Genomic DNA, 26,039 nt, shown 5'->3' with positions numbered 1-26,039 from the left:
AAGAAAAGTGAATTTGAACCAAGAAGACAGCTGCGAGGGCCTGGAGTTTTACATTTTCTGTCATGACGATTCTCCTTGGGAAAGAGGTTCTCCACAGCACAGTCATTCACCTGACATTATTTGCGTCACATCCCAGTGGAGTGGACTGGGATGTGCAATTATTCAGCTTCCCAGTAATGACAAAACACTAGTAGTGGCTCTCTGAGAAACACTGATCCCTGTTTCCCTATTCCCAAACACCATTAATTCAACTCTGCTCAGACTATAAAGTGATCATTAGTGAACACCTACTCCAGAGAAAGTAATTCAGTGCAAGAGTGGGTTATAATAAGAGAGGTGTGCTGCCTTGGAGGATGTTTGCTGAAAAGGATCCATATGGCGGTGGTACCCTCAAGGCAAAAGTAAAGGATTTCCATTAGCCAGGAAATGGCAGAAGATGGTGAAACACGATGGTGCTTCCCCTTCCTTCACCTTTTATACCAGAGCTTAATGTCTAGGATGTCCCTTCTATCCGTCCCATCTTCCCTGCTGTATCAGCAGCAGTCTTTAATCTTTGGGGCTTCCTTTTCAGCTCTCTGACCTCACTCTTCATTCTCCTCTCCCCAGACTGCCAAAGCAGCAGTTTGATCTGGGGTCTTCTCACTCTCTTCAGGAGGCAAATTTCAGGATGGCCTTATCTGCCAAGGAGCCTTAAGCCAGGCTGTAGAGAATTAGGAAATCAATCCAGCTCTAGAAGCAGCTTGAGAGCAAAAATCCTATTAGCATGAATCATATCTTTCAGGATGCAAGCATAGAACATAAAACCTAACACCGTGGAGTTTCTGTCACAACCTTGAATGTTAATATAAGTTTCTGTATCTAGAAGGTATTTGTTTTATTACTGTGCATTTCCCTGTCTGCTACCATTTTCCAGGGGACAGAGGTATTTTCCTTTGCTATGCAGTTTCTTCTAAGGAAAATGAAATACATAGCAGGGCAAGTTCTGTGACAAATGGTTTCTGGTCTATTTAGACACCTCTGCCCTCAATTCATTCTTGTGCTTGTTCATGCTAGATTGAAAAAAAATGTACCTTTTCACTCTATTTTTGAAGAAGACTGCTTTAGGTCACTTGGTATTTTTGATGTCTAAATTTTTTAGACCAGGATTAATCTATATAATCAGCTTTTTGCTTGTCAGTTTTAAACAGATTTTAAAAATAACTTTGAAATACAAGTGTCTGAAATGACCACTGACAAACCATTTATTGTTCAAGTTCCCAGCAATGCACCAGCTGTGTCAGAGAAGCCCTGGAATTAGTAGGTCTGGAATCTGTGAAGGACATAAAGTCCTTTGCAAGTAGACAAGCTTCTTGTAGCTATTATTATATACCATCCTATTATATACTTGTTAGCACTTAAAATTTCATGTCCTGTCAGAAAGTCCGTGTTGTCATTTCAACCTTCTAGAAACTGGTCTGAGATGGAATTAAAAATTACATTCTCCTCCCTCACAGACTCACATTTTTATTTTTTTTTTCCCACACATGAGTGATTATTCCAGAAGAAAATTTCTATTGTTAAACACAGAGCTTTGATGTGACCAGCTAATTTTGAAACTGATCAGCAATTACAACAACAGGGGAAAATAGCTTTGCCTGTTCTTTCCAAAATAAAAAGTGAGTCAATTTTTCCCCTGGGTCCCTTTTTATTTTCTTTTATCTAGTTTGAAGAAAATGTTCTGGATGCTTGCTTGTTCCTGATGGACAAGGCAGAACTGGAGCTCTCTGGTCGTGGAAACCCAATCAAAATCTGCCGTGTTGCCTCAGCAGTGGTATGTAATGGATGCCTAATATGTGTCAGAAGGGACTCATAAATCAAAGCTAGGCTAATTTAACTGGCCCTCTTGTCCTGACATGCTCTCTACAATACACAACAGATCAGTTGTCCATTCTGACAATTGTCCATTCTGGGGTCTGACTTTTTATTTCTCTCCACTAAAGTTCAAGTAACTGTTATTGGCTTATTGCCTTTTCCTGAGAACAGTGCCTCACTGGTGGGAAAGCCACTTTTATACATTGCACTCCAGACATAAGTGTTTCTTATATGACAATGTTCTCATTTTCCAGTAGCTAATATAATTGAGAAAGCTGTTTCTTCTATGGGTAATACAGTGGCATGATGGGTGGAATTTTGGATGGGGATCTGAGGGACTTTATGTGGATTCCAGTGCTAACCTCAATGGGGTCTTAGAACACTGCAGTGGTGTGTGTGGTTATGTCTGATCCAAGCCCCAGATGATCTAATCAGGCTGTTATATAAGTGGACTGCTTTGGCCCCAGAGGAAAACACTGTGGAAACTGTCCTCTTTAGCATGAGTTCCACAAAACATACCCCAGTCAGAATGAAAGTAACTAAAATTACTGAGAAGACTATCCAGATCTCTATTCTTTCCAGTTGCCAGGCACCAGGAATCATGCTAGGTGCAAGAGCAGTCCCATCCCTAATATTCAAGATGCGAAACTCATCCAGGTTGTGGAAGACAGAGGCTGAGTCCTCTCTTTTTGCCTTATTAGAGGTTTGAACTGATGCTTTCTGCTTCCCAGAATAATACTCTAATCATTGAGCTAGAGTAATTAGATGTTCTCCTGAGCCAGCTACTAAAATAGACTGTCCACAAAACATGGCTGCTGGAGATAGATGATTCTTTAACACATTTATTATAGCATTTGCCCAGACTTTAAGAAAATGAGCTCTTTGTCTTAGGAGACATTGAAGTGGAATCTCCAGCCTCTCAATCTTGGATGTTAAATAGAAAAGCTTCAGCAAGAAATATTGAGAATACCTCTACTTCTCTTTGTCTTTTAACATTTTGGTTAGTTCTTTCACCCCATACATTAGAAATACAGCTTTGGACCTTTGGATAGAAGAAAGAATCAAATGTGTTCTTCTCATCTCTGAACTCGTAGATGCAAAAGTTTCTCACGTAAGGACTGTGGAAGTCCTCAGGACAGAATTGAACAAAGTTTATGAATCCAAATACGGCTTGGATATTAGTTAGGTTTTGAGCCACTCTCAAAGTGTTAGAGAAATGGAGGAGTTCACCATTGGAAATCCAGGACTCAATAGACTTTAGGGCTAATCTGCAGACTTGGGCCACAGTTGGGTAGGGGGTTTGGTCATTGAAATCTGGACCTGAGTAAGAAGTGGGCAAGAGGTGCTGAAATCCCACCTGTGTTACTTAACCTCATTCTTGCTCAAGTTGAAAATGTGGTAGAGTTGAGCTTGTCTGAAGATATGCCCCCTCCCCCCCCACCCAAGGCTTTCTGGCATGGCAGAGCAGGTAGAGTCCCTCTCTTTTTCCACTCATTACAGTCAGACTAGAAAGTGAAGATCAACATGCTGTCCTGTCCTTGAAGTGATTTTTTCTTGGCGGGTTTCCTACACTGGTGAGATAGGCACAACCTCTTAACCTGTTGGTTATGACCCTGAATACTTATCTCAGTTCAGTCCTAGAGTTCACAGTAAGTCAATTTTCTAATTATAAAAGAGTAGTTAATGCAGCCAAAAGCTTTTAAATGAGAATTGTGATTTATTTGGCTGGTGTGTAGCTGTTCCACATTAGCATAATTAAAAGGTACAGTGTGAATGAGCTTTTTGCACAGCCTCAACTGGTTTGGTTCAAATTGCAGCTAGGAGACATATTACTCATTAATGCCTATCAGTATAACCATTAGTCAGCAAAACTCTTTGCTTTGTATAATCTTACCAGAGGAAAACTTATACAGCAAATTCCTCCTTGTTTTCATGTGGGCCAGACGAAAGGAATTAATTTCTACTCTGAAAATAACAATAGACTGGTTCTCCTCTCAATCTGTTGCAAATCAGGAGTGATTTTATTAAAAACTCTGGGTTGATATGGACAGAAAAACGGATGATGAAAAGAATACAGCTTAATATTTCTGAGACTTTCTCACCAGTATAGAACTGATTGTGGTTATTAAAAATACACAACAATAAGCATGTTAATAGAACTTACTAACTAGCAACATGGATACTCGGTGTGGTGATTTAATTTCAGATTTATTTTTAAGTGTTTGACCTTCATTCAGAATTGTTCAGTGACAGAGAATCCATGGCCTTTAACAAGATTGTCTTATTTATCCCCCTACCTTCATAATGAGACACTTCTATCTTACTTTCTAGCCTAAACTTGGCTGTATTCCCTCTCTCATCCTATTGGTTTGCTGAGTTAAAGAGCTTTTTGTTATCCAGTCTCTGACATCTCTAATGCTCATTTCCTTTGATTTTAGATTAACTCCAGGGATGACAACGGTGTGATTGCTGGATCCTGGAACAATACGTACGATTATGGTGTTGCACCTTCAGCCTGGACGGGAAGTGTGGACATTCTCTTGGAGTACTACAGTTCTAAGCAACCTGTCCGATATGGCCAGTGCTGGGTTTTTGCTGGTGTCTTCAACACATGTAGGTATCAGTGAGAAAAGCTCCAAGCTGATGTGTGGTTCCTGCTTAACAGAGTTTTTAGGTAAAACTAACTAAAATACTTCCTAGCTCTAGGAAGGATATCTAGCTACTTACTTCAGGAACAAATAGTAGAGATACTTAAAAATGCATGGCTAAAATAGATGGTCTTTAAATAAACCTCTAGCGTGTCCTACAGGTCAGCTGCTCTTCCACACAAATCTTTTAACTATTTATTGGTTCAGTGAAATGTACTCAGTGACTCACTAGGGTAAGTTTGTGTGAAAGAAAGTTAAATCCTTCAGCACAGTCCGCATTTCTGTCAAGAATTCTTAGACAGAGTACTTGTTGTCTAGTCCTAAAAGATTGAATTAGTACCCAGTATGGGATATGTGATAGTGTTTCTGCTCCAGAAAGTGCACAGAAACACACTTTCTGGCCTCCTATGGAGTTGCTCCAGCAGGTCCATGTCCTTCCTATGCTGGGGACCCCAGAGCTGGAGGCAGCTCTTGGGGTGGGGTCTCAGCAGAGCAGAGCAGAGGGACAGAATCCGCTCCCTTGGCCTGCTGGCCACACTGCTTGGATGCAGCCCAGGATACAGCTGGGTTTCTGGGCTGCAAGTGCATACTGCCTGGTTATGTTGAGCCTCGCACAATGGGTTTGAAAAAGTTCATGCAAATGTTTCTTATAGATGCAATTCTTGCAGTAGATTCCATGGGCTGCTTTGTCTTCTCTGCCCATTGCCTTATCTGGATTTCCCTAGATCACAGACAGACACACACCCACACCAGTTCTCCCACCTTCCCACCACACTTGCCCTGAATCACCACTATGCAATAATTTGCCTGCAGGCCACTATGAAACTGGGGCGATGCAGTAGAGCCCAGAGCCTGCTGTGTTAAAGGGAGAGGGCGTATTTATCTGGGGCAAAACTTGACTTGGTTTGCTGACTAAATTAGTCAAGTTGGAGACCTGGCACTTTGTACTGCAAGTATAAAGTTTGCTGAGCATTATGAAACGCAGATATTGTCCAGTATTGGCTGATCTGATGATAGCCACTGACACATCCAACTGCTGACCACTGTACAGGGGACAGCGAAGGTCCAAACAATCACATGCAACTATCACGGTTGTTTCGAGGTGTTTTTGAGTCTCTCTCATCTGTCAATGTTTTATCACTGTGACCAGTCCAGCTTTCCAAGGTCACTATATTGTACACTCCAGATATTCATCTGTTAAAAATGCTAAAACATTCCAAAAAATGGTCATTAATCTTGAAATTGTCAGACAAATTATTTCCAATGAGCCCTGATGGCCCATGTGCTGGAAGCCTGGGAGGGCACTTGAATTAAGTTTAATCAATAGATACATATGGTATTGGATGCATCCAGGTAATTTTTCATCCAGGAAGTTGAAATGAATGTGCAGCGTTACGCTTTATTGGGAGTCACAGTAGTGACAGTAATGAATATACAAAACCCAGCAGTAGCAGAAGGGCTGTTCAGCTCTGCAGCATTGGAGCTATTTTTAAATAGGATTTTCAATAAAAATATTTTCCCTAAAAAAAAACCCAAAACCAAACAACCAAATAAACAAAAAAAAAAACCTACACAAAAACCCCCACAAAAATCCACCCCAAACCAGAAACCACTGTCACAACAACCACCAAAAACCATTAAAAAAAAAAAATAAAATTTTGAAAACCCAAAAAACCAAAACAAACTCCATCAACCACTAAAAACCCCTCACCCTCTGTTTTCTGCAGAACCATGTTGCCTCCTAAATTGAAAGCCAGGATCTTTTTCTGGCTGAGACAAAGAAAGTCATCTGGAGTAGCTGAGATGATGTGTCACCCCATAGACTCATTCCCCTAGCCCGGGGATGTGCTCCCTGCCTATTTATCTGCCAGGGTACACAACAAACACAGAAGCCTATTGATGCATTGTTGCAGACTATGGACATAGCTGTAGCCTTTCCACAGTTTTTCCACATCTCTTAAATTTACCACTTGTCAAATGGTAAGAAGGGTCATCAGTGCCAATTTGTGATGGTGTGAGAGTTAGGGCTAGAGGCTTTTTCTCTTGTCCTCCTTTTAAGGTCTTAATAAAAGAAGGGACTATTGACTACAAAATGCTGTTACTTGGCAGGCAATATGAATTATGTAATGCATTTTATTCAGATTCTCAAATCCTGACATTTCAGTTGCAAATAATGCAGCTTTTCCCCATGGTTAGCAATCATTTTCTACTTTATTCTTTGTGTTCTCCAGATCCAGTCTGACAGCAGACATCAAACAGGAAAATTCCAAATAAAACCTCCTTAAAAGGAGATACTTTCTATTAATTTTCTTTTTATCATAGTCTCATAATTCTCCTGAGTTACTAATACTAGGAGACCTAATATATTGTGTATCTCTTACAAGCTCAAACTTCTTTTTCTTTGTATCACATTTGGTCATGCAGCTGACCTGTTGCACCTAAATTTGACCTGGAATTCTGCCATGTGGCTATTATGCAAAGCTGCTTTGAAACTACTGGTAATCAGCTGCTTTGGTTATATCCTTTGTACCAGTATTTGTCTGTAATGCTCATAATTTTGAGACCAAATCAAATATTTAGCCTGAACAATATAAATCAGATAGGAGGAATTGTTTGTGTTGATTTGACTGAGTTTTCCTGTTTTGTTCTACTTATTAATATTTCTGTCCTCTCATCCTGTCATCCATGAATGCCATGTCCATATTTGTCCTTCTCATCACACTTCTGTCTTTGCCAGTTCTGAGATGCTTGGGGATACCTGCAAGACTCATTACCAACTATTCTTCTGCCCATGATAACAATGCCAATTTACGGATGGACTTCTTTCTGGATGACGAAGGGAAAGTGGACACCAGACTTACAAAGGATTCTGTCTGGTAAGTCCTCCTGGAAAATGCCTTTAATGTATCAATGTTAAAAGTAGTAAAAAACATGATGGCAATGCCTGTATTGTGTTTATTTCTCTGTGCATTGAAGAACACTGCAGGCTTATGTGAAACACAATGAATGCATTGTTGGTAGGCTGACTAATATGAAGCGTTGTGGTGTAAACAGGCAACTCCTGGGGGATCCTGCTATTAATGTTCCCATACAGTGTTCATTTAAACACACTGAAGAGCTGGAATGGGCTTATGCTCTTCAGGGACTAGTTTTTCTAAAAATGGAAGGGGGTAGGATAGGCACTTTCATCCTTCTAGAGCCAGGCTCCAAGGGGTACCTCAAGATCTATGGAAAAACACCCTTTTTGATCTGCTTGGACCCAGTTTCTTGTATTTGTAGACTGGTTTTTATATTGTGTGCACACAGTCATTGTGGCAAAGAGGTGCTTTCCAAAATAAACCCAGTTCTGCTGAAAAAGAAACAAGACAAGGTATCATAAAAGATACTGAAATGCTATCACCATATTTATAAAAAGGAAACTCCCTAGGGCCAAGAGGAGTTTACACATTCTTTTTGAGAAGGCAGTCCTCTAACTGGCTCTTCAAACTCTTACTGTCTTCTGTCTGACAGGAGAACTGTAGCATATATTGATTATATGCTCTGTGTGGGATATTGGCCTTCAAGCCTCTCCTCCTCAGAGTTAAGAAATGAATGTGACCTCTACATTCCTATATTCAGGAGATACTTGTCCTGTTCAATGTTAATATACCTGACTTGTGTCAATGATACCTTCAACTCATTAGCATGGCAGCTCATCAGCATGTTTCATTAATGACTTAATCTCCGGAAGTCTTTGTATTAAAACTTTGTAATAAACCCACTATGTGGTAGAGGAAATGACTGAGCCTGTTGTTGTTACATCTTTTATGTGATTTCTGTAATCAGGAGGAAATCTAAGGAAAGCAGGTTCACTTATTTGTGTCACAGCAAGACAGAGTAGTTGAGACTAGAAGGGACCCTTGGAAGTTGCCCAACCCTCCTGCTTAAAGCACCATCAGCTAGAGCAGGTTGCTCAGGTCTGTGTCCAGCTGGTCTTCGAGTATCTCCAAGGACAGGCACCCCACAACTTCTCTGGGAAACTTGTGCCAGTGGTCAACCATTTTCACAGTAAGAAAAGTGTTTCCTGATCTTCATACACATTTTTCTGTGTTTCAGTGTGTGCTCATTGCTTCTTGTCCTGTCCTTGAGCTGCTGAGAAGAGTCTGGCTCTGTCTTCTTTCCCTCAATTCCCCAACCAGGAATTTATACACATTATAAGATCCTACTCAGCCTTCCAATCTTCAGACTGAACAGTCCCAGCTGCCTTAGTTTCTCCTTGTGTAGAGTGTTGTATCAGCTATTCCTTCCAGTTTTCTTCAACAGCATACTTGATTACAGCGTGTCTCATAATCCAGGTAATAACGAAGCTGTTAAACAGTGTCAGACCCCTGGGGTACACAACTAATGACTGAGCTCCAGCTGGGGTGATCACTACTGATCACAATCCTCTGATTCCAGCAATTCAGCCTGTTATCAATATATCTTGATGTCCATTTGTCTAGTCTACACTTCAGAGGTTTGTCTGTGAGGATGTTCTTGGAGATAGCACTAAAGTCAAAAGGACCAACACCCATGCAGTGGTCTCCCCTTTGTCCTTTCAGTCACTTGTTTCAGCAGAAAAGGCTCTCAGGTTTATCAGGCACAGCTGGCTGCTTGTAAATCCACAGTGACTACTGCCAATCACCTAGTCCTTAATAAGTTTGGAAATGTTTTCCAGAAGAATTTGCTCTATAACCTTCCTAGAGATCAAAGGAAAGCTGACAAGTCTCTTTCTCCCTGGATACTCCTCTCTTGAAGAATAGAGCGATATTTCATTTCCTCCAATCTGCAGGAACTTCCTTCAATTACCATGATCTTTTGAAGATAGATATGAGTGGTCTTACAGTGACATTACCAAGCTCCCTCAGCATTTTTCATGTGATTACTTCTTATTTTCCATCAGATCCACTGGACTTTTATGTGTTCACTTTGTTTAACTGTTCTCTATCTTGTTACTTGTCTAGTTTTCATTGTTCCAAACCTCCACACTGGTCTCATAGGCTGTGATTCCCGAGGGCAAATCTTAGCAGTAAAAACCAAGGTAAAGAAATCATTGAATGCCTTCTCCTAATCCTTTGTCACCAGGTTGCCTGCTGTGTTCAACAGCAGAGCCACATTCTATAGGCTTTCCTTTTGACATTGATTTGCTTGCATTTCTTGCTGCTCTTCATGTCCCTTGACATACTTTGTTTGCTCTGTTCTGGCTTTCCTATACCTGTGCCTGGATGCTCAGACAGTGGCTCTGTTTTCCTCCTGGTCACCTGTCCCCTCTCCCTGCTTCTTTCTTAAACACCTCTTTTTTTATGTTGGATTTTAATTGGGACTACCTTGTGGACTTGTGTCACTTTTGATTGATTTCCTGCACACAACGATGGACCATTCTTAAGTCTGGAAGAGGTGACTCTTGAAAAACATCCAGCTCTTGTGCATCCATCTTCTACTCAGAACTGCTACCCATGGGATTCTTCCAAGCAGCACCTTAAAGATGTTAAAGCGTGCTCTCCTGAAATCCAGAGTCATGGTCCTGCCATTTGCCTTGTTGCCGCCTGTTAGTATCCTTGGGCAGTTTTACTTGCTGTCTGTGAGACAGAAGGACCTCAGAATATCTCATGCTGGTCCTTTTATGGCTTAGAGAGCTGTAAAGGAGAAGTCTTCTGAAATCTCCTCTGCCTATAAAAGATGTGAAACAAGAGCCAGTGACTGGGAGCCTCAGTGCACAATCCATACACACCCAGTAATGGATCATTGCTATGCTTTACAATTTTCACTGTCTCATCCCTTCTCTCATTCTCCTAACCTGCTCAATGAAATACATCCCACCAGCTTTAGACATTTCCTTTTACTTCCCTACCTCTATTTTTCCCAGCCGTTTCCCAAGACTTCTTAATTTAATTTCTTTTCTCCTGCATTCTTTTGGGACAGGGTGAGATCATCCAAAAATCATCCTAGTCCCAATGAAATCTACATTCAGTTTTACACTAGCATTTCTTACTTCCATCCTACATTGCTTTTCCTTGGCTTGATAATTTTTTAACTGCCTTGTTCATCTTTTTATCCTCCCAGTGCATTTATTAGTACATGGTGCACATAACCCTTCGGGCATGACTTAATATATACACTTCTTTTCATTTCTCCTCTGTGTCCTTTCTTGTCATTACTCTGTAACACTCCTTGGTAGCCCACATGCTGACTTCTAATGACTTGTGTCTTAACCCTGATTTCATTTTTAATGCCTCTTTTATTTCTTTTTTAAGAGAACAAGCTCAAGGTATTTATAATGATTTTTTTAAATGCATTTCTCACTTTTATTTATAATCTCTTGAAAACTGGAAGCAAAGCTCTTTTTCTTTATTAATATATCATTTCTATTGTACTGCTGGAGCTGACCTGTCTTCAGGTCTTAAATACTCTCAGACTTCAGGGATACTTGGAGCCAGGATTTTTAGTCCAATCAATCTCTGAGTGTGGGGCTCCCTCTGAATGTTATCTGACATTTATTTATTTTTATTAAAGATTGTCTTCTACTTCAGTATAGGAAACAGCACCACCACCAACAAAACACATATACAAAATTACACAGACTTTGCAAGAAGTTATTTTTACAAATCTGGCCGGATTTGGGGCTATCAGTACTGTCTGTTCTCCTTGTCTTTCTTAATGATGATATAAAGACACTAAAGAATATTTCTCTTGGATGGGAATCAAGACTCACTCCTACTGTGAGGTCCAAACAGATCAACATCAGGATCTCAGCAGAAATTTGCTTTATGTCACATAGCCCCATGGGAGTTCATCCATGTCCAGGCCTGTGAACAAAGCCCTTCTGAGACCTCCGCTCTCCCATTTAGTTCCAAATCACTTTGCTCTAATTTCTCAACAATATTATCAGTGCCTCACCCTAGCAGTCCCTCTCGACCTCAATGTCTGAACTTGTTAACTCATAAAAGGGCAGCAGCTGCTTCCAGCATCTGCCTGTCCCATAAGCAATATGAGCTACTGCTCTTCAATTGTCTTCCAGGCATAAAACCCGCCTGGTCATCTTTTATTAATTTCCCCAATGCTTTTCCCCATTCCCCATGCTTTGTTTAGTCTATCCGTAATTATCTCTGTAAATATTTAATGGTCACTACATTGATCTCTATTGCCTTTCTTGCTTTCTTTAATGTCTCAGGCTTGCTGTAGAATACAAGAATTATAGAATTAGTTCAACAAATTATGGCCAAGGAATCAGCTCCTCAGCTATGCTCACTTCTATAGGAAAGCTTCTACTACCTTTGAAAAGGCAAATGTTTCCCTCATCCTCCTTTTCTTAATGCTCACTGCTCTACAAGCAGTGTCTTCCTGTCCATTCAGATTCGATATCCTTATGTGTGTTTGTTATTTGGATGGCAGCAGACCTAAAAAAATTGCCATCCTGTTGTGTCCAGCACTTCACCAATAGGAACCAGAAAAAAAGGTCCTGGTTCTAAGACAAATGGAGAAAAAAATATAGAAAAACTGTGCTACCTAATTAAATAACTGAAGTAGATCTGCCATTTTCCACACTGTTACCCCACTCCCAGCCTTGTTTTTATCATCCTTTCCTTTTTCCTGCTTTTCAGGTTCTTCTTTCACAGAATGCAAAGCCAGTGACACATACAACTTTGATTCAAAGTGAACCAGTGAAGGCTTCAGGGCAGAAATTGTCTTTCACATATGTTGGCATAACAGTTTGCAAATACCCACTTTCCATGAAGTGTGTCCCCATTCTCAGGTAGCCCTCAGCAAAGTTCTGTGAGCATGATTCAGCACTGACTACTCTCAGAAGCATAAATAAATTCTCTGAGTGTGCGTCATTTTCCTTGAATAATTCCTTTTTCTGTAGTGCTGCTTCATTAACTCTCCTAACTGACAAGTTTTACCCTGATCCAAGCTTTCATTTCCACTTTGAAATGTCTTGTTAGACAAGCTTCAGATCCTTCTGACTCTGCTCCATAGCTGATTTTCACGTATTATTAATGAAATGGTCAGAGTTTAACAATCCCCATTTTGGTTGCTAATATCATTGCATGTACTAGAGGCTATATCAGCAGCTACACAGATGTAAGTTTGTTCAGATCTGCTGTAGGATATGTATAATTTGCAAGCAAAATTACCCCTTTCTCTACTCTTTCCTTCCTTTATTTTTTGCAGTAATGAAATTCAAACACTTTGCTGGCTTTACTGAGAGATCCTGTTTCCAGATTATCTTTTTTTCTTGCTTGTGCTCTCCCTGGAGCATTGGTAGCATTGCTGGAAATTACAACCTCTGTCCGTCTTTTCTGCTTATCTTTGAAACACCCAGGGCAGACTGTGATGGTGCTGTACTGGTTTTTTAATTCTCCTGAGCATACACCCAGGTGAGAGTGTTTTAAGCCTGAGCATCTAGATTAACTACTCTCCGAATTTTATAACTCAGGTCACTGTCCTGGACCCTAAATATGCAAGTTGGCCCATAGTGGTTGTAGGTAGGTTTTATGTGTGTTTTAGGAGCTCTGACACCATGCTTTGGCATGACACATGGGGAAACACTTATAAGGAATCCACAGTGAAGATAGTTTTTGAAAGGCTGTGCAGGGTCTTTTTCTCAATCATCATGGAAGCCAGCAAAGCATTCTTGTTTTGAGCCATGAAAACAAAACTACACACTGTACGTTGCAGAGTCGAGCCCGAATCTCTTAATAAATGATGCCAAAGCTTCAGTCTGAATGATTATAAAGCAGACCATCTTTCATAGGCTTGGAGATTTGAAGTTTGCTTTAGCAGGCAGATTGAAGTGGAGATGCCTGGCCAGAAAAGGATTCTAGTTTGTGTAGCTTTTCATATACCCCCAAAAATCTCCAAACACTGGTATATTTTCCAAGACATTTATACTCAGAACACATTAGAAGAATCAAAAAACCTTCTTCAACTTTCAGTCAAGAAACTACAATGAAGGATTGTGGCTTTCAGATTTTAACAGATAGGTACCAAACTTGTAGACCTAAAAATCTGTTCTCTTAAAAGAGTCAACGTTTTTATCCCTGAATTGGCAAAAGATGCTATTGAAGCAATGCCAGGACATAAATACACAGGATTTGTTTTGGTCTGTGTGCTTCTTTCCAAGAATTTAATATACTGGTCCCATCTCTTGTCTAAGGAATTACCATTGCTGGAACGAAGCTTGGATGACTAGACCTGACCTTCCCGTTGGTTTTGGAGGCTGGCAGGTTGTGGATGGGACACCTCAAGAAACCAGTGATGGTAATATTGCTTGAAGTCCTCCTTACTTCATTGGAATCTTTGTTTCAAACAATGAGCTGACAACACCTGAGCCAGAGGCACCTAGCACCATAAGGCCAGTGAAAACTTCTTGAGCCAAATAACCACTATTGCCTCAGGGCCTTCTCCTGATCTGTTTTGAACTCTAAAATAAATGTGTCCTTATTATAGCACTGCTCATGATGCCCTGGGGCACAAAATCCTGCATGAGAAAGGCCCTGCTTGGTACTGGAGAGATGTGATCCTGTTGCCAAAGATGGCTTCTCACATTTTAGAATACCTATATAGGAGCCTGAACAGATTAATTCTCCTTTACTTTATGTAGCCCTAACTGAACTACATGGGCAGACAGTAGGCAGGAGAGAAAAAAGGTCACTGGTCGTTCTTTCCAGTCCTTAATTTCCCAGCCCTTAAACTACAATCTTCTCAAATTTGTAGCAAGGTCTTTCTAAGCCTGTGGTATACTGTTTTACCCAAAACCAGTTGTATTTTAAGTGCTTGAGACTTACTGTGGATATTGCAGTGCCATTAAATGTGCTGAACCACCAGGTTGTTACAGACCCAAGTCTGTGTTATCTACAGGGCTGATAACAAAATTAAGCTTTCCGCGTCATGGCCAGGAATTCCTGTAGATTAGAGGATTTCATCAAACCCCAAGAATTCTTTTTCTTTGAGAATATATAATATTTTTACATGTTTTTAATTTATTTAGTCTCTTACTTTGTCTCTCTTCTCCCCTTAGGTATGTACAGGTGTGGTCCAGCCTCAGTTCAAGCCATTAAACATGGTCACGTTTGTTTCCAATTTGATGCTCCTTTTGTCTATGCTGAGGTACATATGTGAAATTTTTTACTGCAGTGAGTGATATCAGTGAGACCATAGTGAGACAAAATATAGGGCTCCACTTCAATTTATGGATTGCGAAGTTACTTCATGTATGCTTCATGTCACAGAACAACCTCCTCATTATGTTTTGACATGGCTCGAATGAATGACAGAGATTTGTCTAATCTCTGCTCCCCAGTGTAATAAGAAAAAGCTTATTATTAATTGAAACTTCAGGCTGTGGTCATTTTTCCTTCCAAGATTCAGGTATGCTGAATGGGTCACTAGCTCTAACTGCTCATTCTCTTTACTCACCACATTCCTTTTGGCTGCTGTGGGTCATGGAGATCTCACATGGGTGATTTGACTGACAGATCTGAGAGGGAAATATCTCAATAAGGAGATAAATGGCCTGGTCTGGAGTTTTAACCTCTTGCATCACCAGAGGAGGCATTCCCAGAATTGCAATGCTGCAGGACAAATTTCTTTCTAATTGAATTGTAAATGGCTTAGGACAGAAAAGAATGAAGATATTTTAGCTATTAAGCATTCTCCTCTCTATTTCTAAAGGTTTTTGGTACAAGAAATAAGTAGTAGCGCTCCTCAAATTTGAATTACCTCTCTGTGTCCTTGTGAAGTTTATACACTCTGTCATTCTGGAGCTGTGAATAATAAAGTGCATCTCAGCATATGCCTAATTTTAAACATGAAATGTAGATGTGAGTAATTAGTGGGACTTAATTAGTGGGGGAGATAAGCTGACTCCTCTTCCTCTCTCTGCTTTCATATATCTCAATATTCTTTCATTTAATTTCATAGGTGAATAGTGACATTTTTTACACAAGAATGGAGAAAAATGGAACCCAAGTGGTAGAAAACATTGACACGACCCATATTGGGCAGTTGATTGTGACCAAGGCAGTTGGAGGTGATGGAATGGTGGACATTACTGAGCAGTACAAGTTCCGAGAAGGTAACCTGAAATGAGCTGGGACCATATGGATGTAGATTTATCTCAGTCAAATCCTGGATGATGACTTGGAAACCTCTGTCACTGAGGGAGCTTAATAAAAAGCTGCCAAAGTGCTCTCTGGAATTCTTTATTTGTAACTCCATCCCAGGAATACTGTAGATGCCTTGATCATAAGGCACAAGCAAAGCACAAACTTTTCTACTCTGAAATGCTTTAGACTAAGTAAGTTGTAGTGAAAATAAAGGCTAGTCATGGAGCAACTCAAAGCATTCAAAACAATTCAAGGCTTTCTGTACAGATGTTTAGATATTTCTTATTCAGGCAGATGTTCACAAAGAGTAAACCAGTGTAGCTGAAATTCAGCTACATCAGTTTGTCTGATATGGCTTTAAAACCAACTCCCCTGGTAGCAGTGAAGTTCTCCCACTGCTAATGTTACTCGAGGGGGGTTCACTGTCCTCATCTATTTATTTCAGCTACTACAAACTACATAACTACTCTTATGATCAGTAGGTAGGGCTGATGCTGCACTCCTGTTTCTTTTCTAAATCTGGTTTTCATTCATTCCTAGGCTCAGATGAGGAGAGGCTGGCTCTTGAGACTGCTGTGATGTATGGTGTTAAAAAGCAAAGTATGCAGGATACCACCTACCAACCACAGACAGATGTTGACATGGACTTCCAAGTGCAAAAGGCAGTCCTTGGCAATGACTTTAAAGTCACTATAACATTCAGGAACAAGAGTCGCAACTCCTACACTGCAACTACCTACTTTTCGGGCAACATAGTGTTTTATACAGGAGTCACAAAAACTGAATTCAAGAAACACTCTTTCAGTGCAAAACTGGAACCCTCTTCATGTAAGTCTTGCATAGTTGTTTTCTGTGTTCTTAACTGTCACCAGTGTTTCCACCCATGGGTAGAGCCAATTCTAGTAGCCAATGGTAGGATATTCTATTGGGTATCAGAAGGACCCACCCCCTTCCCTGGGCTGGATATCAGGGTCATTTGAAGCTGAGGTTGTTTTCTTGAGGCTGTTTCTCCCTACATAATGCTCTTTTGCACCAAGCTGCATGTCTGGGAATTGTTACTTTTTCTTCTTTAGTACAGAAGAAATCAAAGGAGGACAGGTATTAAGCAGCAAGATATTGCTTTTCCTTTGAATTCCTTTATTTTCCTTAGCAGCATTTTAGCAATTGAAGGGGAAGTTCTGGCTCCACAGGGTGTGGTGTCATGTACAGAGACAAAAGGGTGTATTTTTTGTCTTACCTGGTAGAAGCTGACACGTTCTGAGTAGATTCTAGTGAATATCTGGTTTTGGAGGACTGTGTGGTTCAGGATTTCATATGTACAGTGATAAAGTTTATATATAATGAGAATGCGCCACGATGGAGCAGGGATATTTGCAAGCTGGGCAGGAGCCCCAAAGGTGAATTATCTTTACAGATGCAGCATTTACTTTTCCTAGTGCCCCCTGGGATACAGTAGGGAGATCCTGCCTCCCACTTCTCATGAGAGAAGCAGTTCCTGGCAGACTAGCTTAGGAGGCTGTGGGCAGGTTTTTGTACTGCTCAAAGCAGGGAAGAGGAATATTCTCCTTTGTAAAATAGGACAAAATCTATTTCCTGACAACCATTGCAACAGGTGTTTAGGACTAGCTTACTTCCAAGGGCTACCTAGGAGGCTCTAGCAGCCACATGTTCTCCTGACAGGCCTCTGTCCTTGGTCAGCACCTCCAGCTCAGCAAAAGTGATGATCTCTTACAGAGATGAAGTGTAGGATCCTTCACTTGAGTTCCCTGCTGAGAGAGTCAGCAGCCATGACTTTGCCTTCTAGACACTGCTACTGGGCTACTCCTTCTGAGTGCAGCAGGAGTAGCAGGACTTTGGGAGCCCAGAGGATGGGCCTCCTGAACTGGGTCTGCTGCTAGATTACAGCACTCCCAGCTGACCTCTGAGCTTTCTGTCTTGTCCACCTCATCCCAGCTCAAGAGACACTGTGAGGCGTATTTCTTCCAAGAGGGCTAATTTTGTCTCAGTGAGAAGCCTCCATGGAACCACAGCTCCTGTCAGGCCACAAAAAAAATCCTTTGCTTTCTTTCTCACTTTGAACATCATCTGAAACGGCACATTTTATTTGGAGCTCATTGTTCTGCAAAAAGAAGTCCACTGATAAAGATCTACTTGTGAAGGTTAATAAAACTTCTACCTCCAGCCTGTAACAAAGCCCTGAGAGCTACTTGCTGATTCTTTCTAGCTCTGTGGATCATTTGCAGGGGGCCTGGAAATGGGCATTGCATGGTTCCAATAAATGCTATCCAAACACAGCGTGAAGGTTTATAGTGACTTACATCAGTTACTAAATATCTGATCTGAAATCCTGCAAAACTTTTTGCCACTTGAATAGGTACATTAAAAAAAATCCGTTTCAATAATCTTGGTCTAAATTCTGTACTGCTTCTTTGATGAGGGAAAATTCAGTCATCTTGTAGGAGAAGTGTATGTTACATTTTCTGGCTGTGATTTGTGTATGGTTCTAGGACTTATTTATGTCTGCTCTTCTATCAAAGGTCTGTGTAGGGCATTACTACCTAAAATACAGCTTTGGCAGTGCTTTGAGGATCACCTGGTTCCTCTCTGCAAGAAATGAAATTAATAGATGTTTAAACATCACTGAGCATCATAATTCATTTTTTCTAATTTAAGTAAATGCTAAGAGACAAAGCTTCTTGAAATAGTGCTGGAAACTCTAAACTGAGTGATGGTGAGTGAATGTAGATTGAGGAGAGGCACCTGAAAGAACAGAACATGAATTTTTATGTATGTGTACCAAGAGTATGTCCCCATCACTACTTCTGGCCAATGAGACATTTTTTAAGCTATTCCCACTTATCAAGGTGGGAATTTGCTTATAGCTGAGCTACAGTCATCAATTTGCGGGCCACTCTGTTCTGCAACAGGAAAAAAATCTCCTCACAAATTACACCATTTCTGAAGGTGATACATTAAATTTGAGCATGAATTCTTTCACCTTTTCCTTGGAAAGTAGTATATGTAGAATCAGGAATAGTGTCTGAGCAGGTGGGCAGTGTGAAGGAGGTAGTGTGATTATCTGCAAGTGCATGAGAACAATCTGTCAGGAATGTAATGGGAGGGTACCTTCCAAAGGACCCAAGCAGGATTTTTAGGCTTTGTTCAGGGTGAGAACTGTGTGTGTGTCTAGATATATATATGTATATGTATATGTGTATATATATATATATATATATATATATATATATATATATATGTATATATATATGTAACAAAAAATTACAATGCTAAACAGATGTATTAAAGGCATTCTTCCAGCCCAAAATACTGAAAGCATGAGGCAAGACTAAGTTTTCAAAAAGGAACCAAATGAATTATTTTCAGAATAATGATTAAAGGAATTGTGTGGGTTGAAAACATCTTTGAGGATTTGAATAGCTTAAACCTTCCAGTGCCTTCAAAGGTGCTCTTGGATCTACTGAGTTATATTTAGTTTTCTGTATTTTTTTGAAAAACTATAAGGCAACTCAGTGTTGTGTCTCCCTTGGCTTTCCCAGATGCATTAAGTGGTACTGACAATTTATCAGCACAACCAGTGCTAAGACAATGGAAGTATATTCTTCTTTTTTTCCTGCAGTGATTAAATTTAAACAGAAAAGTTTATTTTCTTCCATTGTAAAGTAAATTTATCCTGTTTTTTAACTTATTTATTTACTTATTTACTTCTTAGATGAGAAATACCTTGCCTGATTTATACTTTACAGTTAAGGGTATTATGGGAAATTATTTTACACAAGATAAAGAGTGAGAGGGAGGGAGCAGGAGCACATCAAGTAATTTTAAGGCTGGCCTAGTAAATCCAGGTCAGGTGGCCACCAAGGGAATAGCTTTGAAACCAAATCAAAGAACTGGTTTTGATGTGAGTGGATCAAAAGAGCGAAATGGGTGAATGTCATTTACCCAACTGAGTTCAATTATCTCAGTGTTACCAGTGTATGTCACAAATACAATACAAATAACAGATAACAGTAATCATCATAGGTATCAGATGGGAAATCTTGATGTGTTTACTAGTGTTATAATGAATGCTTATAGAGAGAAGAGCTCCAGGTCTATATATTTTGCCTGGTCAGTTAGTTAGCAGGTCTGATTCTCTGTATCGCATTTTCACACCATTGTTGGCATGGGAATTGCAGTTCAATATAGTTAAAACTAATGATTCCCTGCTTCTCAACTGTCTAGCCTACAGGGACTTGTTCCTTCCGATAATTATTGTCAGAGAGCATGTGAAAGCTCTCTGGAGGGTATGCTGGTGACAGGAGGACCTTCTTGCTAACATTTGCAGGCAAGTCCAATGTAGAACAAAAGCAGATAACCAGCCATGTCCTGGAGAGCAGGTGATCTCCCAGATAGCCTGCATGGGCTCACATCCCCCAGTTACTGCTCTGGCAGCATCCCTGTGCCAAGAAGAGTGGCAAAGAAAGAACAAGGGTAAAATGAAAGAGCAAACATTTACAGCAAACATTTTTACGCAAAAGCCAGTTTGGACCTTTGTGTCTTTGTTCCTGCCTTCCTTCTCATTTATTTTGTGGTAGCACCTAGAAGCCTTCAACAGTGACCTGGCCAATGCTGAGGGTACTGGGCAGAGGCTGTGCACAAACCCAGCCCTTGCCCCTGGAAGCTCACGGCCTAAACAGAAAGAGGGAAAAATTAGAGGGGAAACGGTGTAGTAAAGAAATTAAGTTAGTTTGAGGGGGGGGAAAAAATCAAAGCCATTGTTTAGCTCAAAAACCACCTTTTTTCCAAGGCACTCATGTAATTGGCACTGGCCATGATGAGAGGAGCAGTTAGTGATAAGATTGCTTCTGATGCCTTTTTTCTTTCCTGTGTCTCCCCTCAGCCAGCTCTTTCGACATTGTGATCAAATCAAGCGAGTACATGAGTGACCTGCTGGAGCAAGCCTCCTTTCATTTCTTTGTGACTGCACGGATCAATGAAACAGGGAAGATTCTGGCTGTGCAGAAGGCAATAATGCTGGAAATTCCAACCCTGCGGATCAAGGTAGCTCAAGGTTGTGGTGGAAGGGTTGTGTTCTCTGCAAGGGTGTTGCATTGACTTGTGGGGCAGAGGAGTGTGTGTGTTTATGCCCATTAGAGCATCTAACACGGACCTTATAGAGCAGTACATTATATAGTGTAGTGAATGTCCCTACATTGAAGAGAGAGGCTGACAGCAGCACTGGTAGCGAAGAGCTGAAATAATCTCAGTGGAGGAAAGAAGGGAAAAGATCTGAGAAAGCTGAAGAAACTCAAAGGGTAAGAGAGATTACTCACTCAGTCACTCAAGTTCTTTAACTCCTTCAAAAGTCTATTAGGTTTAAAGCAACATGGCACAGGGGCCTCTTGCTGAAGAATGAAGAACACTGGTATTGAAGTGATTTTGCTAGGAGAGCTTCCACAGGTATTGTGTGAAGTTTCTCCAAATTTGAATGGGCAGCACTGATTCGGGACAATGTCTAGGGACTTCAGTGTTTTGATGCCACTCTGAATGTAGTGCCAGTGGTGTTCCCCGAAAGTTGGAGCGTTTCTGCAGAGTGGTGTGGTATCTGTGAAAAAGGAGAAGAGTAATGCTTGTGATACTACAAGGAGCCCATGTTGTATGGCAAAGATAAGGCATTTTTACTTAACTGAGATTAATTTAACAAGCAATTTAAACTTGGATTTAAACTTATCAATTCATAACCAGGCATCCAAATAAATTGTATTGTTTTCAAAAGCACCAAGCCTTAATCTGCTTTGAATGATGGAATTTGGATCTGCTTTTTTCCTAACACTAGAAAAAGAAATCAGAACACATGTTCAGGAAGCTTTATATATGCATTAATACAGCTCTGTAAAAATCAGGACCGTGAAAGAAATCTAAGTTTATACAACTTTTCCCCTCTATGTATTTATTTGAACTAGTGCTCAGGTTTCTATATAATAATTTATGTAGCAACTGCAGCCTTATGCAAAAAAAAAGCTTTTTTAGAAACGTGGATCAAGACTACATCAAAGTTAGCCAAAGAAATACTCTGTTTCATGGACATTAATAATATCATGATATTCTGATCAGATAGTTGTATTTTCAAAAAAAACATTTGTGTCCACTAAGCATTCCAGAGGGGAGGTAAACAAGACAAGTAAACTCTACTTCAAATACCTGTCTTCAATAACCAAATTTTAAAAATAAAAAATTCTTTCCATTCAATACTTAAACAGAACATCTTCTACATCACCTCAGATTTTCAACTTCAAAATAGTTTATTCTCTTTGCTGTTCTGAAGAAAGGATTTTTAGAACAGACTGTTGTCCAAAACCCATGTTTTTGAGTAAAACTAAGCTTTTCTCTTTTCTGTTTCTTTGTGATGTATGAAAATACACTGAAATTTTAAAAGCTGGATATTTTAAGGGAGGGGGGGGGGTGTGCACATGTGTGTAAGCATATATTGATAGAAGAAATTTTGATTTATTGCTTTTTCATGAAATTTGATATCATTTATCCATTTAGTTTTCTTGTCAAGTTTGTTCAGTGGATGTGACTAGCAGACCAAATTTCTTGATGTGAGAGTGAGAGAGAAGAATGAAAAAATGTATCGCCCATTATGTCTTCAGATGAACATTTGATCTTTCTCTGTTGGTCTAAGGAGATTCTCAGACTCAACAGCTGAGGAAATTACACCATATTCTAACCTTGAGATGAGGTTACAGAAATAAGACCAGCAAATACATATCATGGTCTCAGCTGCAAGTGTGGGACTTTGGGATGATTTTGAATCACACCCAGTGATCTAAATGGCCAATTGAAATTAACAGGTTATAGGATCTCTAATTGATCTGTAATTGAGACTTCTGAAAATGCCTGTGATGTCCTTTTGCACATTCATATGGCCAAATGCCGTTGAGAGCTTAGTTGTGTCTCCTCCTTTACTCCAGTCATTTTACTGGTTCTTTTGGCAAAGAGTAATCCCTTAGACTAGTGTCTATGCAGCTTTTTGCAAATGTCATACCTCCTTAAAACACCACTTTACATTTATTGACAAGATACTTGATTTTCTTAGTTGCCTTTCTCAAAGCCCTTGAAATCAGTTGATGGACCATGAAGTGGACTGGAAGATCTGCCAGCCATAAGTTGAAAACCCATGCTCAAGCAAAACAAGTACCCATATTCTGCAAGAAATGCTGAATTTCCAGGGGGATAAAGAATCCCAAATCCCCATGCATGTTGCTGTTGTTAAAAAACACATTTGTTTGGAGGATTACTATTTTTCCAGCACAAAATGTACTGCTCTTTTGCTTACAAAGGGTTTGGAGGAAAATTTGCCTTCAGGCCTCCATAGAGCATATGTGCAAGGTTAGAAACCCTTCAGAGCAGAAGAAAAGAATGCAAAAGTAAGGGGAAGATGGGCATGAAAATTTTGAGAGTGTAACCACATAGCCTGGTGTTTCTAATTTAGGGTAAGACCTGCCCTTTTCTTCTGGAGTGTATGTCCTGAGCAGATCCCTTCAGTGCTGGTGGGAAGCCTGAGGAGGGGCACAGAGTCTAGGAGACAGTCTCATCAGCTGGACTCACCCTCAGTTGGGCCCTCAGCTCCAGAACTGTACATGCAGATTTCTGTTTTTCTATGGAAATGAGGGCCAGCCTCTTGATCTGCCATGTGGTTTGAGGAAAAATTACAATGGGTGGAAAAATGTACCACCCAACAATTTTCTTCTCACTAGGCTTTCTTTGCCTCATGTTATTTTGCTGTATGCTCTGCTCTTTTGCCTTGACAGTACTTTGTATCTGTTATTATCAGTTTCTGGTGCATTGTCCTTTCCTTGTCTTGCAGACCAAAGGTGAACTGGTAGCTGGTAAAGAAACATCGGTGATTGTGGAATTCACCAATCCTCTGAAACAAACCCTGGAGAACGTCATGCTCCGCCTCGAGGGACCTGGTGTGCTGAGAACAATAAAAAAGCAGTTCGGGTAGGGAAGAAAGCACAACCAGCTGGGAGTTTGTCCTCTGCTTGCTCACAGTAGGAAGCTCACAAGAGACACTTAACTAATGCTGTGCTGAGTAATTTAATTCAAACACTCTCTCTGTACTTTAAAATCCAATACACTGGGGAGCTATAGGTCTCAGTAGTCAGTAGAAGTCAGGCTATCCAGATTGTGGGAGAATTTCATCTGCTCAGTACTAGGGTTGGAGGAATTGGTAGTGTTTGTGGATAGTTGCTAGTGCAGCCCAAGTTTACTTTTTCACTGTATTACATTATTTTTAGCACTTGACAATAGCACCTACAAGCCGCTATCACAGAGGAGAAGATTTATCTTGCACTTGAAGTGTTTACTGCCGCTCACTCAGCATGTGCAAATCGAGTCCTGTGCTGTTTTTCAGAAAGGGCTTTTCTCTGCTCATGTTAATCGCGATTATACAAGATGTTCAGGTACCTCAGATGATCTTTTCAAGCTCATGTCAAGACACAAAATGTGTGTTGTTTGCAGAGCCTGCTGGCATAGCTGCTGCGTGTGTGTGAGGGCACAGCTCCCCTCAGTAGCTCCACTGCATAGGGCTGCCCTGGCACAAAGGCATGTTCCCAGCACAGGGCGCTTCCAGATCTGAGGAAAAGGAAAGCCACCTTCATTATTCTCAGAGTCACACCTTACACTGACACCATGATACCCCTACGCTACGCAAGTTGTAAATCCTCTTTCCGTTTGTGTTCAGTGTTATGAGCTTAGCATGAGCCAAGGGTATATAACAGAGAAACTTGAAAAATTTTGAGGCTGTGGGGCTGTGGGCATCTTTCTATCTGGGCTTAGTATCTATCATTACCTGAGCTGATGGTCCCAGGTGTGTTAAGGAGTTTGAGAAATTGCCTGTGCTTCAGCAGCTGCATAAATTGTCATCATCCTCTGTAGCCGGCAGGGGAGGTCTGATCCTGACAGCACCTGGGACAGGGATAAAAAGATCAAAACCAATCTCCAGAGTAGAGCTGATAGAAAAATAACCGTGAAAGGGCAACACACTGTGTTTGCTTTGTGCACATGGTATGTCACAGGTGCTGCTGAGCATGACTCAGCATGGTCCACAAGAGTTACACAAGTTGTGGAAATAGCCCTCATTGCTGCCCAGCTGTGCCAGCCCCCCCTGTTGTTCTGCATCCTTTTCGATCCAAAAGCTGCTGTGGACTGCCCTCGCCTTCAAGGATGCAGAAATTATCAGGTGTTTCAAAGGCACAAGAGTTAGGGGAGAAAAATGACTCATGGAACACACGTCATTTTCCTTAGAGTCACCGTGTTTTCCCCTTTTCAGTAATGACCTTGGCAACACTGAAAATGGAAATGGATCAGCTTAGTCATTTTAAGATTTAACTTCTCTGAGATGAATGTGTGATACAGGTGATACACATGGAGGACAGAGCAAGGGGCAGTTGTAGTTTATTTAAATAATAATCACATTTGTCTCCATGCATTCAAAGTGATAAATGGCTCCAGTGTGGTGATGGCTCAGCATATTACGCAGAACCATTCATCACTTAGTTCTCTCCCAAGAAAATCAGATCAGTGTGGCTTACTCCATTTGAAAAGAAAATTAAACACATTCTAGGCTTTCCCCACCCTTTCAACACTTCCCTATTTACCAGGGACTGTTACATAAGGGATGGAGCTTTTACAGTTCTATGTGGGAATAAGGTTTTTGGCCTCTGTGTACTTTTCAGGTAGTTTTTCTGTATCACTTGAGTGGCCTCAAAAAACTGATACAACATTATTCTGGCAATGTAGTTGCTGAGGGCTTCAGTCTTGACCATTCAAAAAGTCTATATATAGATAAAGATACTGATATTTTGCTCCTTGTCAGACAGATGAGGAGCATGAGTTATGGAAAAGCCTTTGGCAGCAGCAGTTCTTACTCAGGGCAAAGTCTTTGCTTGACAAATGAGAATTAACCAGGCAGTGATGAATAGTGCTAAAACAATTACAGCCAAGCATACTTTCAAACTAGCAGGTAAGTAATTTTGGGTGTTTCTATATGTCAGAGCTAAACTAATATTAGCATTTGTAGTGAGAAGCAACTTGTTTTAGAAATGGGACAGTAGAGAGACAGGAAAAGGGTTTGGTGTCCCAGCACAGCTGTTGTGTTCCTGCATGTACACACACACACACACACACACACACACACATCTATGCACTGATAGCACTATAAAACAAAGATGGTAGTGCTACCCTCTCTCACTGGAGCACTGTGAAGCTATGGCCCAAAAACCTTTATCCTTAGAGAATCTGAACCTCTACTGCTCAAGAAGTGTAGTCTGCACAGCAGACTTGTATCATTACTTCTTCACTTTCCATTCAGATAATCCTTTGCAGATAATTCCCATAAACTCTAAAA

At 40.5% G+C, this 26,039-nt stretch overlaps 1 protein-coding gene and 1 long non-coding RNA gene across 6 annotated transcripts in view; one reads left to right on the top strand and one right to left on the bottom strand.

The window, feature by feature from the left end:
• The window catches only part of F13A1 (coagulation factor XIII A chain), a 59,872-nt gene that overhangs the window by 30,454 nt on the left and 3,379 nt on the right, over positions 1-26,039 (top strand). For all 5 annotated transcript variants that reach the window (XM_030265455.4, XM_002199749.7, XM_030265458.4 and 2 more), the window contains 9 exons: positions 1,703-1,810; positions 4,290-4,464; positions 7,237-7,375; positions 13,675-13,778; positions 14,539-14,627; positions 15,441-15,594; positions 16,166-16,453; positions 20,526-20,686; positions 23,496-23,632. In XM_030265455.4, coding sequence (XP_030121315.4) covers positions 1,703-1,810; positions 4,290-4,464; positions 7,237-7,375; positions 13,675-13,778; positions 14,539-14,627; positions 15,441-15,594; positions 16,166-16,453; positions 20,526-20,686; positions 23,496-23,632 — 1,355 coding nt within the window. The remainder of the gene's footprint in view (positions 1-1,702; positions 1,811-4,289; positions 4,465-7,236; positions 7,376-13,674; positions 13,779-14,538; positions 14,628-15,440; positions 15,595-16,165; positions 16,454-20,525; positions 20,687-23,495; positions 23,633-26,039) is intronic.
• LOC115493759 (uncharacterized) overlaps positions 10,052-26,039 on the bottom strand; it is a 31,798-nt gene continuing 15,810 nt past the window's right edge. The window contains exons 2-3 of the long non-coding RNA XR_003958693.4: positions 24,483-24,598; positions 10,052-10,187 (exon numbers count right to left, since the gene is read on the bottom strand). This is a non-coding gene — a long non-coding RNA (uncharacterized lncRNA). The remainder of the gene's footprint in view (positions 10,188-24,482; positions 24,599-26,039) is intronic.

The sequence above is a fragment of the Taeniopygia guttata genome, chromosome 2 (genome assembly GCF_048771995.1).
Source record: "Taeniopygia guttata chromosome 2, bTaeGut7.mat, whole genome shotgun sequence".
NCBI classification, from domain to species: Eukaryota; Metazoa; Chordata; class Aves; order Passeriformes; family Estrildidae; genus Taeniopygia; species Taeniopygia guttata.
Note: the sequence above shows the minus strand (reverse complement) of the source record. Positions and strands in the feature narration are given on the sequence as shown.